General features: G+C 42.3%; 1 protein-coding gene across 7 annotated transcripts in view; it reads left to right on the top strand.

Annotated features, from left to right (window-relative positions):
* The window catches only part of VPS13A (vacuolar protein sorting 13 homolog A), a 254,743-nt gene that overhangs the window by 81,179 nt on the left and 158,925 nt on the right, over positions 1-14,639 (top strand). For 5 of the 7 annotated variants that reach the window (XM_084834257.1, XM_084834259.1, XM_084834258.1 and 2 more), the window contains 5 exons: positions 442-643; positions 738-852; positions 1,179-1,315; positions 2,460-2,592; positions 3,357-3,474. In XM_084834257.1, the coding sequence (XP_084690383.1) occupies positions 442-643; positions 738-852; positions 1,179-1,315; positions 2,460-2,592; positions 3,357-3,474 (705 nt within the window). The remainder of the gene's footprint in view (positions 1-441; positions 644-737; positions 853-1,178; positions 1,316-2,459; positions 2,593-3,356; positions 3,475-14,639) is intronic. The other 2 variants (XM_084834262.1, XM_084834263.1) reach the window with 2 other exon arrangements.

Genomic DNA, 14,639 nt, shown 5'->3' with positions numbered 1-14,639 from the left:
TTCCCTGCCTTTCAGCCAACATTGACTTGCAAATTGGCTTACGTTGAGTTCATAAAAACTTCAGTGTATTAGGGATATATAGAGGTATTTGTGGCAGTCTTTTGGACCCTGGCAGTTGATGTCATAGACCAATTTCCAGGCTATTCCCTCCAGAGGGAGAAAGTAGAAGGAGTTTCAGATGGACTTGGGAGCTGGCTGGTGGCAAAGATGCCCACGCACAGAATTTTTTTTCCTTTGATTCTATTTGTGTTGTGATACGTACTTTTATGCTAGAAACGTTAATTGGAAAGACAGGTCTAAGATGTTTCATACGTTACCTGCTACTCATTAAATCATGGGAGTACAGAGTCCAACTTTTTAAAAAAACACTGAAACAACTTTTTAGGATGTTAGAATTTTCTGTATATATACTCACATAATTTTATATTCTGTTTTATGCAGATTTGAATCAAGTGTAAGTGCATTTGAAGTAAATGGCATGGCTCAAAAAAACACCATACCCTGTTTGCTATCCTCTCACACAGTTCATTCACAGCACAATACATCACTCTTCACCATAATGTTTGAGACCAATCCCTTAGATGAGAGTGCCAATCAGAAACTAAGAATAGAATCACAGCCTTTGGAAATAATATATGATGCAGTAAGTAGAAACATGCTGTTCTATAAGTTTTTTTTTTTAAAAAAATATACGCTACATTGACAGTATACTTCCCTGTCCTTTTATACTTTTTCAGATGACTGTGAATAGCTTAGTGGACTTCTTCCGACCCCCAAGTGATGTTCATTTAGAGCAACTAACATCAGCAACTTTAACAAAGTTGGAAGAATTTCGTGAAAAAACAGCTACAGGTGAACTTTGAATAAGGTTTTGTAAAATAATAGATTCCACATATCCAAAGCACAATAAACATGTTTGCTTTGTACATCATAGCGTACACAATTTTATCTGCATGTAGATTATATTAGTGTGGAAGATTGTCATGTGAAATGGCCTTAGAATATCATTCATACATTCATACATAGAATATCATTACATGCACCTGAATGTAATGGAATGCTCTTTAACTGTGTAGAAGGTTTTTGTTTTGCTTAAACTTGTTCTCTCATAAATCAATTTAGATACAGTGTTTTTGTGGGCCTTCTTAATAAATCTTTTCATTCTAATATTTTTCTAGGGTTAGTGTATGTTATAGAAACACAGAAGGTTCTAGATTTAAAAATAAATCTAATGGCTTCCTATATCATTGTTCCACAAAATGGATTCTATGAACCAATGTCAAATAAATTACTTCTGGATCTTGGTCACTTAAAGGTAAAACTCTCAAATATCATCAAATTGTTTAGTATTTATTACAGCCTGCAGAGCCAAAAAAGTGTGTGTGGGGGGGGGGCGGGCGGGCGGGGGGATGATGACTGGATGCCCCTCCACCCAGCTCTCCCTGTTCCATATGACGTCAGTGCGCATCTGGCATCATTTGCTCCCTGGCCAAAGTACTGGCTGGATCCTCCACCTGGTGCTTGGGTGAGGAACCAGGCTCTGCTTCATACAGGCTTTCCTGATCCAGGGAAGCCCTGTATGCAGTGAAACTGAGCCAACCAAGTTGTAAGAGCTCCTCTGTCAGAGGAGCAAAGGGAACTCGGCCAGTTTGGCTTTGCTGTGTGGGAAAGTCTGCATGCAGGGAAGCAGCAGCAGTGCAGAGGAATTGTGCTGTTATCTCCACTCATAGTTTGGAGATACCACTATACTTTGTTTGAAGATACTACACTACACTACAATAGTTTGGAATTCCTCGCCCTACCTCTCTTGGGGAGAGGTTTGCAACCCTTTGCACCTAGAGTTTAATTCTGGCTTCCAGCTCTGGATTGTCTGTCCTGCAACAGCCAGAATTCCTGGTTCTCTCACAACGCTAAACAACCCAGGGACAGAGTGATGAGGCCGTAGGAGCCACTACACTTGCTCATTCTTGCTTAGTTCACAACAACTCGGGTTTTGTTTTGTTTTTTAAGTGGGTTGTTCTGACATATGAAAGAGCCCACTTTGTCAGATTCATCTGACCAATGGCTCCTGAAAACCTGTGGCGTGCTTCATGTGTTAGTGTACTGGGTACCAGCTGGGTGTTGTTTTTCACTGCCACAGACTTAACATGGTTACTCCTCTGGAATTTTTCACATTGTTATTGTTTCAGATGCAGAAAACAATCAGAGAGAGAGAACTTGATCTAGTCAGGCATGTTTCTTAAAGGTTCATTGTTTTCCCTAAACTTTCCTTTTGATAACCTGTGCTAATAATTGAAGATAGGATGTTTCATTAGATCAACAGATTAGTCTGAAAAAATCATGCAATTTTTGTTTTTGTAGGAAAGAGTTTCAAAATATGCTTTACTTGTAATGAATATTTGAGTATGGATTTTAAAACATTATGACTGATTAGTACTATTAATTTTGTTCTGTTTAAGATGATTAGTAAAAGTCGGTCTACCTTGTCAGATATCATAGTTGGTGAAAGTGCTCTTGCAGATATTATGTCAAGAGCATATGATAAGTTTGACATTCAGCTCAGCAGCATACAGCTCCTTTACAGTGGTCATAGTAAGTACCCCCTACAAATTGATTCTACATAGTTTTTTTTAATTTTATTTTAAGTAGAGCAGTTTTGGCAATTTAGCATTAGTCCAATTCCAACAGCATTTTCAGTGTCACTCAGTGCATGTTGTGGGCTGTGTGGGAATTTGTTTTTTCATTTGATGTCCTATATATAGTTATCAAGCTTAAACACACACACGATAATGGTATGTGCATGAAAGAAAAAAGACCAATGGTTAAGCAAGACAAGATTTGCTCTGTCTTACATACTGATTAGGAAGGACAATAGAAGTGGACAAGTTTGAATTCCAGCAATAGTTGGCAACTGACTTCTACCAAGAGTCATGTTTTGATCTGAACAAAGACTGAAGAGTCAGCAAAATGGTTTTATCCACCTATTGACTCATGTGAGTCAAGACACAGGCAAAAGGGCATTTAACCTCCTACGCTGAGGTGTAAATGGGGCTGTTGTTGACATAGTTGTGGAGAATATAGACCACAAAGACTTCATTAAAATCAACCTCAGTTATGTGCACACCCTTTCATGTGAGTGTTTAGATGCGCCTGTGCAGTTTGGGTTCACCAGTAGCACTGTGCCACCAGATAATATGCAAAGTGGCTCTTTATCTCTTAAAGTATGAGCTTTAATATACCCAAGCTCTAGAAAAAAATTGGACATGAAAGGTTGAATAAGTGAGTCTCTCTCTTGCATTGTAATATAATCAATAGTTTTTGAAGGTTACTTGTAATAAAATCTTTCCTATCTTTAGATGAAAACTGGGAAGAGGCTCGTAGTTTACGATTGTCATCTCAGCATGTCTTGCAGCCTCTGGATGTGAAAATGGAACTGAACAGAGCAATGGTTGTTACAGATGCAAGAATGCCCAAGTATGACTTCCTTACTATTGTGTGAATTTTCTCATTGTTGGTTTGTGGAGAGCATGCTCACAACTTTCTGTCACACCATTGGTCTTGCCTTTCCCACTGCTGATACTCTTGGGTATTCACACACAGGCATAACATTTGAATGGTGGCGACTCAATTCTAGATACTTTTGGAGGAAGTGGATTATCTAAACCTATTTCAATCTGATGTCAGACTTAGGCTTGGTACTGAAACACTCTTAGGGCACACTCCTATGGCCGCTAGTCAGCGGCTAGACAGCCATAGGATAAGTCGGTTCCCTGAGAACCAACCTTTGCCACCTCCTGCGCTGCCTTGCAGGCAGCGTGGAACAGCCCCGCACTCCACGCTCAGAAGAGGAGAGCGGAGTGGTGAAAATGGGGCATTCCTGGGGGTGTGCTGGGGTGGGGAAGTCAGAAATCCGGTACGACACATCCAACGTGTCATCAGGCTACCACTTCCCATGCTCCAACTTCCCACAATTAGACAGCCGAAATGGGCTGTCTAGCCACAAATGCAGGGGGGCTGAAGTGCAGCGGGGATGATCCCCTCTGTGCTTCTCCTGCCTTGCATTGGATAGGTGGTCACCTCCGAGTTCAGAGGCAGCCGCCTATCCCAGTAGGATTGCTTCCTTAGTTGCCCTGATAGATGTCCTTTGTCAGGAGAGAGACATGGGGAGCGTGACCCTGTTGATACTCCTTGACCCCTCAGTGGAATCTGGCTAAACTGACTCTGTGGGTTGCGTGTCAGAATTCCCTTGCCCCCCCTTTCCTCCAGCACTCACAACACACAAAAAGAGAAGCTTCAGTCTCACACCTTTAATTTATTATTCTCAGGTTCATTACAGATGCAAATACTCGAAGACTCTCTGGCTACAGAGGAATGCCTCCAGGGGATTCAAATGGGAATAAATGAGAGTTGCCCGCAATTTGAAAAGGCAGCTGTCTCACTAGGCTAATTTAGAGAGGGAGATTCTGCCCCTTGCCTGCTGCTTCCCTGCGTAGCCTATCACTGCTAACCAGTTCGAACGTCTAAGCTCCTCCCCTGACGTTTCCCTCTTAGCTCTGCGTGTCCACCTGGCGTCCTTTAGGTCACAGACCTCAATCTCCTCCTCCTCCTCCTGCTCGCTGTTTCTCACAGAGGGGGGTGAGGTTTCATGCCCAGCCATCGGGGAGCTGGTAACCAGAGAAGCACACCTATCCATATCTGAACTGGCCAGTGAAAAAACCTCCCCCAGTTCTGGCTGCTCCTCTTCTGAACCTGAGCTGCTAACTATCTCCCTGAGCTCAGAATCAGTCCTGACATTGGGTGTGGAAGGCACAGTGATATGGTCATTTCATTTCTACCTATTGGATTGGTTTCAGAAATTAGCCGGGGCGGGGGGGCAGCATTCTGTTCAACCCCATGGCATTTGTGCTGTGCGGTCCCAAATCGTTCATCCTAACCCCCATGGTGTCTGTACAAAGCCTCTGTATAAATTCATCAAAGGATATGGAGTGAGGTACTTTTTTAAATTAATCTTTTTTCTTTTTATTGTGAATTTTACAAAAGAAAACAAAAAGCAAATCATGAAAAGAAAAAACAGAACAAGAAATTACATGCATAGAAATATCAAGATTCCATCAAATACAGCATTCTAAAACAACAACAACAACAACAGGAGATTATGTATAAGCTTCAAGAAAAGCAGACGAAATATTCATATATTTATCCATATATGGCAGTATACCACCTGTTCAAATGTTGATAGTGTTGTTAGGTCCTCAATCCATTCCATTATAGGAAGTGAACATTTATCCTTCCAGTGTTGTAATATCGGTCCTTTGGCTGTCATAAGGGCTTGGAAAATCCATTTGCGCTGACCATACATTAACTTCCAAGAAACTGGTAAATAGTTTAGGAAGACATGCACATCATTCAATATTAAAGAGTGTTCCAATACAAAGTTTATCTGTATTATGACCTCCTTCCCAAAGGAGGCAACTATTGGGCATTGCCAAAACATATGGATAAGAGAAGCATTAGATGTATTACATCTCCAATAATTATGCAAATTAGAGAAACCCTTATTTTAAAAAAAGGTTGTGGAGTCCAGCAAACCTGAAACAAGATTTTTGCTGAATAAGGAAAATTCTGAGAGTGCCTTGGACTGCAAGAAGATCAAACCAGTCCATACTCCAGGAAATAAAGCCAGACTGCTCACTTGAGGGAGTGATATTAAAGGCAAAGCTGAAGTACTTTGGGTTTGGCCACATAATGAGAAGACAGGATACCCTGGAGAAGATGCTGATGCTAGGGAAAGTGGAAGGCAAAAGGAAGAGGGGCCGACCAAGGGCAAGATGGATGGATGATATTCTGGAGGTGACGGACTCGACCTTGGGGGTGCTGGGGGTGGCGACTGCTGACAGGAAGCTCTGGCGTGGGCTGGTCCATGAAGTCACGAAGAGTCAGAAGCGACTGAACGAATAAACAACAACAAAGATCCATAGATACTTCAGGTACAGATGGTAAAACAACGATCCATTGGTTAGGCAAAATAGAGTGCTCCAATTCTCTATTCTATTCCTATCGTAGACCCTGAGTATCATATTTATTTACTGGTAATAAGTATTTATATACATGAATTGTGGGTTGATAAGACTGGTCAGCTGCTATACGTGTTTCCAATAACAATAGGGGCTCTGAAGCTGTAATAGCGGTCGGACCAAACCTATTCCAACAAGTGTTACAATTGCAAGTGTTGTTGTTCAGACGTAGCAGGTAAATCGTATTTACCATGTAAATCAGAAAATGACAGATACTCATTATCCGGACCCAATAATTGATTCAAAGTGAAAATCATCCTATCCATCCATGTCCTCCACAAAAACATTTTCTTTCCAATTTTTAAATCTGTATTTCTCCATAAAGTCAATTTAGCATGAGAAAATGGATCAAACTGTAATTGACATGATATTATGCGCCACACCTCCCTAACAGTAGGGATGTACGAAAGTCACTTACCTGAACCTGAAAGTTGATTCGCGGTGGGCGGGTGGCGCTCCGTCCCTCCCCCTGAAATTCTGGCCAGGGGGGAGGCGCCCCATCCCTCCCCCCCGAAATTCTGGCCAGGGGGGAGGCGCCCCGTCCCTCCGGCCGCGAATCCTGTCCTGCCGGGACGCAAATGGCGGCGGCCATAGCCGCCGCCGTTTGCGTCCCTGCAGTCAGTCAGCCGTGATAGGCTATGTGATTGGACTCCCAGTCCAATACTATAGCCGCTACACCACACTAGTTCTCCAATATTATCTCCAATTGGCATCAATTCAGACTTTGACTAATTAATTGAATAACCAGACAGATCACCAAAATATTAATCAATTCCATCAAAGCTGGAATAAATGACTAGAGGTTTTAAATAAACAATAAAAGATCATCAGCATAAAGAATAATTTTAAATTCTGAACCAGCATACACAAAACCATGAATACTACTATTCTGTCTAATCGCACATGCCAGGGGTTCCAAACATAAATCAAATATCAATGGGGAAAGTGGACATCCTTGTCTAATGCCTCACCCAAGCAGGAAATAAGCTGAAAACCAACCATTAGTCATAACTCTAGCTGTTGGGGTTGAATATAAAATTCTAACCCATTTCAAAAATTCCACTGGAAGACCAAAATTACTCAATGTAGCAAGCATACATTTACAATGAATTTTGTCAAAGGCCTTTTCACCATCCAAAGAGACATTGGCTGCCTGGTCAGTTCTTTCTGAATTTAAAGCTACCGAATCAACAATTGGTCTCAAATTATCAGCCCCCTCTCTGCGTGTTTTAATGAATCCCACCTGATCTGGTTAGAACAACGTTGTAATGACTTGTTGCAGTCTTACCGGCTAAAATTGCAGTTAGAATTTTTAATATCAATATTTATTAGCAAAATAGGTTGATAGCACAATAAGTATGGTCCTTGCCGGGCTTAGGGATAACTGTACTATAAGCATAATTTAGCAGTGAAGAAAGAAACCCGATTCAAATATATATTTATAAAGACAATAAAGCTTTGGAGCTAAAAGGCTAGAAAACATTTTGTACCACTCAGTTAGAAAGCCATCTGGACCAGGGGATTTCCCAGTGTTCATATCCATAATTGCTTTCATAATCTCTTCCAATTTCAGTGGAGCCATAAGATACTTCCTTATGGCAGTGTAAGCATGGGAGCGCAACCCGAGCAAAAAAAGCATTCACATCCTCTTCTAATATCTCACTACCTTTACTATACAACTCTGTATAAAACCTTAACAATTGTGAATGTATATCTATGGGAGAGTATGTATCATGCTATTCTCATCTTTAATAGCAGAGAAAACATTTTGATGCTTTTGATGTTTAAGACGATGTGCCAAAATTTTCCCTGGACATTCTCCGTTTTCCCAATATGCCTTTCGCAAACAGGTTAAGGCAAATTCCACCTGCTGCAAAAGAATATTATTCAGCTTATAACAATATTCTTACTATCAGCTGATACAGTTGTGCTTATTTAAAAACACTCACTGTGCTTTTCTAAGTTTTTTCTTGTAGAAAGCATAGGCTATAATTCAACCCCTTATAAAATACTGGCCTCCCAGTCAGTGGCACAAGAACCCACAGTACTCTCGTTGATATTCAAATACTTGGACAATTCAGCAGAAATTTGAGATTTAAATATGTCATAGTTAAAAAGAGAAACATTAAGATTCCAGAGACTGTGAGGCCTGGGCAAATCTGAAAACTGTAATTCTAAACACACTGGGGCATGATCTGAAACTACCAATGTATCAACCTTACAAGCCTTTATCTGCTGCAGAAAAGAAGTAGAGACCAAAAAATAATCTAGTCAAAAACAATTATGATATACTGGTGAAATAAAAGTATACTGTCTCTCACCTAGATGTAAGGTTCTCCAGACATCGGTCAGACCAAGTTCAACAATATAAGCCTGGAGTGTAAGACTCACCGCCATTTGGCTCTTAGGGGCGGGCATACTCCTATCCAACAAGGGATCTAAGATCTCATTAAAGTCCCCACCCACAATCAAATAATTATAAGCTGTATCAACCAGTTTACTAAAACATTTGTGAAACAAAGCAGGAGAATCTGTATTTGGCCAATATACATTAATCATGGCAATAACTTTATCCGTGTATTTTCCAACCAAAATTAAAAAACAACCTTCAGGATCAATAATCATGTGTTGCAGTAAAAAAAGAACATCGTTTATGGATTAAACCCTTTTAGACCGTGTTGAAGTATCTGTTACAGGAATCTCACCATCCCAGCCCTTCTCAGCCAAATAATCATTTTCTTCCATCAGGTGAGTTTCATGTAAAAACGCCACATCGGCCTTAAGCTCTTTTAACTTGGGGGCTGTCTTCATGAGTGATTTAGTGTGAAGTTAGAGCAGTCTGAATTCCTTTGCGACAGATGATGCCGTCACCAATCCGCTGCCAACCAGCTGTTCCCCTCTTGAAAAGCTGCATTTTCTGAAACACCTTTTACTCTGACTTTTTTTTTACTGAAAGCGGCTCCCCCACGTTGAATCCTGGGCATGCCTCTGTGATCTGGCACTGATGTGGTCAAGGGGGTGGGACACCCCATTCCCTCTTGTTTCCCCAGTGGAAGTAGTTTTTCCCATTCCCATTGAGAAAATCCCCAGGAGTGCAGCAGCGACCCCTCACATTATCCCCACATTAGTGGGGACACGCAATCACCTTAGCTAGCCAGCTTTTAATCTTTAACAGATCCCCTCCTTCTGTGCATGTTTACTCAGAAATAAGAAATAAATCTTGTTCCCCTGCAGTGAAAGGGTTAAAGGCTAACCTTAGTAACTCGCCCTAAAGTTCTCTCTTGCTTCTCTGTTGCTCCCTTAAATTGCTATTGCGATGTTGTGCTTCTTTGATGTTGAAAGCACTCAAATCTTCTTCTCTATCAGACTGATATTTGGAGGTCTTGACAGACTTGGCAGCAGGAGGATCGCGGGGTTCGGGGCGGTGTTCCTGTACTTTTCTTAAGTCTAGGCATTGCCATAATCACACTCTCCCTAAAAACACAGCAAGCAATTATATAGAAACTAAAGGAAAACCCAAGACAAAGCAAATAACAAAATAACCTGATAGTACGGCAGGCCTGAAAGTTTTAAAAGCTGATAATCAGGAGAGAAACAGGAGTGAACTGACTATGCCGCCATCTCAACCCAGAAGTCTGGAGTGAGGTGTTAGCAGTATGCCATTGACATAGAGCGCTATTTTTCTTTGTTATCTGAGTCAGGAGAGACTGTGCAGGTGCTGAACCAGTGCTGAATTTGGTAATGGTCTGGATGAGAACCAAGAAATGTGAAGATGAATCTTGACAAGACAGAGATCCTATAAGTAGGTGGTTCTCATGTCTAGGGTCTGGCTGTGCAACCTCTTCTAGGAGGGATTGCACTCTGTGAAAGAGGAGATGCATAGTTGGGTGTACTCCTTGCTTCAACCTTGTCACTTGAGGCCTGGGTAGCCTTGGTTGGTAGAAGTGCCATTTACCAGCTTTGGCTGGTTTGCCAGCTGCAACTGTTCCTGGGACAGCTTGGCCAGAGTGGTTCATGCTCTGGAAACCTCCCTGTTGTAACACATTTTACATGGAGCTGTCCTTGAAAATGACTCTGCTAGCGCAGAATGGGGTGGTCAGAATTGTAGCTGGTATAGCCAAGTGGAATTGCATTACATGAATTCTGGAGTTGTGCTGGCTGCCTATTTCTTCCAAGCCAAACTCAAGATGCCAGTGCTTACATTTAAAACTGTAAATGGCTTGGAATGAAATATCTGAAGGAGCACCTCTCCTGTATATCAGCCTGCCTGTGTCTTAAGCTCATCAGGGAATTTTCTTCTCCAAGTACCATATGATGCATTATGTGGCAACAAGGGAGAGGCCTTCTCTGTTGTAGTGCCCTGACTGTGGAATGTATCCAGTTCCAGCTGTGGTGAGACTTGTGATGACCTGGCAGCCTTTTTGGTTCCATATCAAAACTTTTTTGTTAGCCTAGGCATTTTGAGTGGCTCATGCGATCTGTCTGTTTTATTGTATTTGCTCATCCTTCTGTGTATTTTGTTGGTGTTTAATTGTTTTTATTGCATGACAGTATAATAATAATACATCATATTAGTGTATATCGCCATGTTATTGCCATGGAATAATACAGTTTATGGTATTGCCAAGAATACATAAATAAAATAATATCAAAATAATCTTCCAAGCCCCAGATAGAACCCTGGCAGTTGTGTTCTGGACCAAAAGAAGTTCCTTGACTGACTTCAAGGACAGCCCACATAAAATGTGTTATAGTAGCCCACCTGAATAAACACAAGAGAGGCTTTTTGTAAGATGACAAAAGCATTTAAAGGTTTTATTTAATGTATAGCCTACAATAAATGTTTAAAGTTGGGCACCACACTTTAAGAAGGATGCAGACAAGCTGGAGAGGGTTCAGAGGAAGGCAACAAAGATGATCAGGGGACTGGAAACAAAGCCCTATGAAGAGAGACTGAAAGAACTAGGCATGTTTAGCTTTGAAAAGAGAAGACTGAGGGAAGGTACGATAGCGCTCTTCAAGTACTTGAAAGGCTGTCACAGAGAGGAAGGCCAGCATCTCTTCTCGATCATCCCAGAGTGCAGGACACGGAATAATGGGCTCAAGTGACAGGAAGCCAGATTCTGGCTGAACATCAGGAAAAACTTCCTGACTGTTAGGGCAATACGACAATGGAACCAATTACCTAAGGAGGTAGTGGGCTCTCCCACACTGGAGGCATTCAAGATGAAGCTGGACAGCCATCTGTCAGGGCTGCTTTGACTTAGATTTCCTCATTGTGCGGGGGGTTGGACTCGATGGTCTTATAGGCCCCTTCCAACCCTACTATTCTATGATTCTATGATATTTTTCTTTCCAATCAAATTATTGCTCTAGAAATAAAAATATTCTCCAGCTTGCACCTACGTACAGCTACAGTTATACACCATTTCAGTCTTGTTTCAGGCCTGGTTTTGATACAGAAACTATGTTAATTGCCTGGATGCATGACCTTTTATGGGAGAATGACAGGGAAGTACAACGCTGCAAAGTCTCCTGGACTTCTCTGAAACTTTCAATAGCATTGACCATGGTTTTCTTTCTGATAGCACACAACTCTGGCCCTGTTCAGATGCACATTGGGGAACGGTGGTTAAGCTAACCATGGCGCATGGTGGTTCCTACTAACCACTGCGAATGCTACTGCCACATGTGGAGGCAACCATGTTCTGCAACATGGTTAGACTAACCATTCTCTAACCACCCTCCCTCCTGCAGGAACCTGTAATCCTCCAGAGAGGCCATGCATCCCAGTGGCCTTTGCACTGTCAGCCATTTTGGTGCTTGGTGCTGTCGGCCATTTTAGTGTTCAGTGGGTACTCCTTCTTTGGTTGCTCTTGCCGCAGAGCTCTGTGGCAGCTGTCAATTAACCACAGAGGCTGTTCCAACATCACATTAAGCCATGATAGAGCCCACTAACCATCTTGCAGCAAGTGGTTAGTGAACGTGGTTAGTCGGTGGCTAATAAACCACCATGATTGGGACAGATGCCTGTTCAGACATCATGCTAAGCCAACATGGTTAGCTTAAAACTCCTAACAATCATGGCTTAGTGTGATGTCTGAACAGGGCCTCTGTCTCTTAAATCTGATCCAAGTAAGACAGTGGAGGTGTTAAATTCATGCCTGGAATCAGTAATTGACTAAACAAGGGCCAATAAACTGAAGCTCAGTCCTGATAGGATGAGGTGCTGTCAGTGGGCAATTTATCTGCTCATCATTTTGGTGTTCAGTTAGTTCTATACAGTGTTGCTCTCGCTCTAAAGCATTGGATTCATAGTTTGGGGCTGCTCATGGATCCAGCCTTTTCACTGGAGGTCCAGGTGGCTTCAGTAGCATACCGCACCTTTCACCAGCTGTGGATGGTGTACCAACTCCAACCCTTCCATAGTTATCTGTATTCTGCTAATCTCTAGGTTAAACTACTATAATGTGTTGTCGGTGGGCTTGTCTTTAAAGACTGTTCAGAAACTGTTAAATCTAAAATGCAGGTGCTACACTGCTAAATGGGATTAGCTATTGGGACCATATTTCAAAAATGCTTAAACAACTCCAATAGTTTCTGACCCCTTCCTAAGCGCAGTTCACAGTTATGGTGCTTCCTTGCCCCTTAATTGATTCACATCTGGATGACTGAACAGGGCCATAGCAGTACAGTAGAATTGAAGTAGCTATCAATAATCAAAACAAAAAGTATCATTAGGGTTATCCAGGTGGTATCTGAACTGTTGGCCTACCTAGGATTAGGCCAAATTTCGTGCCAAGGCTCTGAATTGGCCAGTTGAAAGGCACGCTTGTGGGTTGGTTGGCTGAGTGGTGGCATGGCAATCAGGCAGGTATCTGCATGTTTTCACAGTTACTGGAAGCAACACCCATTAATCAGTGGAGGACGCACATACACACTGCAACTCCTCTGCCTCTGTAGCCATCCAGAGCCTTACTGACGATATTCCTTGCAGTCCTCTATTCTGCTCCTTCTTGAGCCAATGAAATGGATTCTTGAGTCAGTGTATCAGGGTATTTATTTATTTTATTTATTTAAAACATTGGTATCCTGCCTTATATCATTAAGATCTCAGGGCGGCATACAGATAAAATCAATTTAAACAGTATAAAACAATAAGTAATTTAAACAGCTAAAAGCACATTAAACCATTAAACAAGCTAATACCAATTAAAATCTAAAAGCGATAAAACAAATAAAATAGTGTGCTACTCTAGGGAATGCATTTAGCTCTCAATGGCTTTGTTAAAAAGACATGTTTTTACTTGGTGCCGAAATGAGACCAATGTCTGTGCCAATTGGGCCTCCAAGGGGAGGGCATTCCACAACCGGGGTGCTACAGCAGAGAAGGCCTTCTCCCACGTCCCACCATAGTGTATGCCTTCCGCTGGTGGGACACAGAGGAGGGCCTCTCCAACAGATCTCAGTCCTAGGGCAGGCATATATAGGGAGAGGCACTTCCTCTAATAGTGAGGTCCCAAGCCGCTGAGGGCTTTAAATGTCATCACCAAAACCTTGAATTCTGACTGGAAGTGTATTGGCAGCCAGTGCAATCCCTTTAAAACTGGTGTTATATGATTTTTATAAGATGTTCCAGTCAGCAGTCTAGCTGCTACATTTTGCACTAGCTGCAACTTCTGAGTCATCTTCAAGGGGAGCCCCACGTAAAGTGCATTGCAGTAGTCTTAATTGGGAAGTTACCAGTGCATGTCCTACTGTGGCTAGGTTATCCCTATCCAGGAAAGGCTGTATCTGGCAGATCAGCGAAAGCTATTCCCAAGTACTCTGGGCCACAGAGTGCACGTGAGGCTCCAGTGACAAGAATGGATCTAGGAGTACTCCCTATGGAGCATAGGTGCAAGCTATGCACCTGCTCCTTCAGGGGGAGTGAAACCCCATCCAGGACAGGTCACTTTCCCAACTCCTGGACTTGGGAACCACCAATCCACAGAACCTCTGTATTATCAGGATTTAGCTTCAGTTCATTGGCCCTCATCCAGCCCATTACAGCCTCCAGGCGCTGGTCCAGAACCTTCACCACCTCAGCTGACTCTGACAACCAGGAGAAATAGAGCTGAGCGTCATCAGCGTACTGGTGACACCCCACCCCAAAACTCCTAATGACCTTACTCAGTGGCTTCATGTAGATGTTGAACAGCCATGGGGTAGAACAGGAATCCCCAAATACCACTCTGGAATTGGCCCTGCAGGTAGGAGCGGAACCACTGTAGCACAGTGCCCCAAACTCCCATCCCACAGAGCCGATCCAGTAGTACACCATGATTAATGGTGTCAAAAGCCTTTGAGAGATCCTGGAAGTTCAACAGGGTAATGCCAAGTAGATTCATAACTCATAATACACATCCCAAAGAACTGGCATGCCTGAAGCTCCTCTGTAACAATCTTTCTGTTGGTACCAGGTCCAACTCTCTGATGCACATGAAAAAAACAAATTTGGCAGCAAAGAGGGACATAGCTCTTTAGCTATTTTCCCATAAGGGAGCTCAGATTTCCCAGATAAAG

The sequence above is a fragment of the Heloderma suspectum genome, chromosome 2 (assembly GCF_057233095.1).
Source record: "Heloderma suspectum isolate Gila_16-S chromosome 2, 16-S_ref, whole genome shotgun sequence".
Taxonomy (NCBI): domain Eukaryota; kingdom Metazoa; phylum Chordata; class Lepidosauria; order Squamata; family Helodermatidae; genus Heloderma; species Heloderma suspectum.
This window is presented reverse-complemented; position numbering and strand designations above follow the sequence as displayed.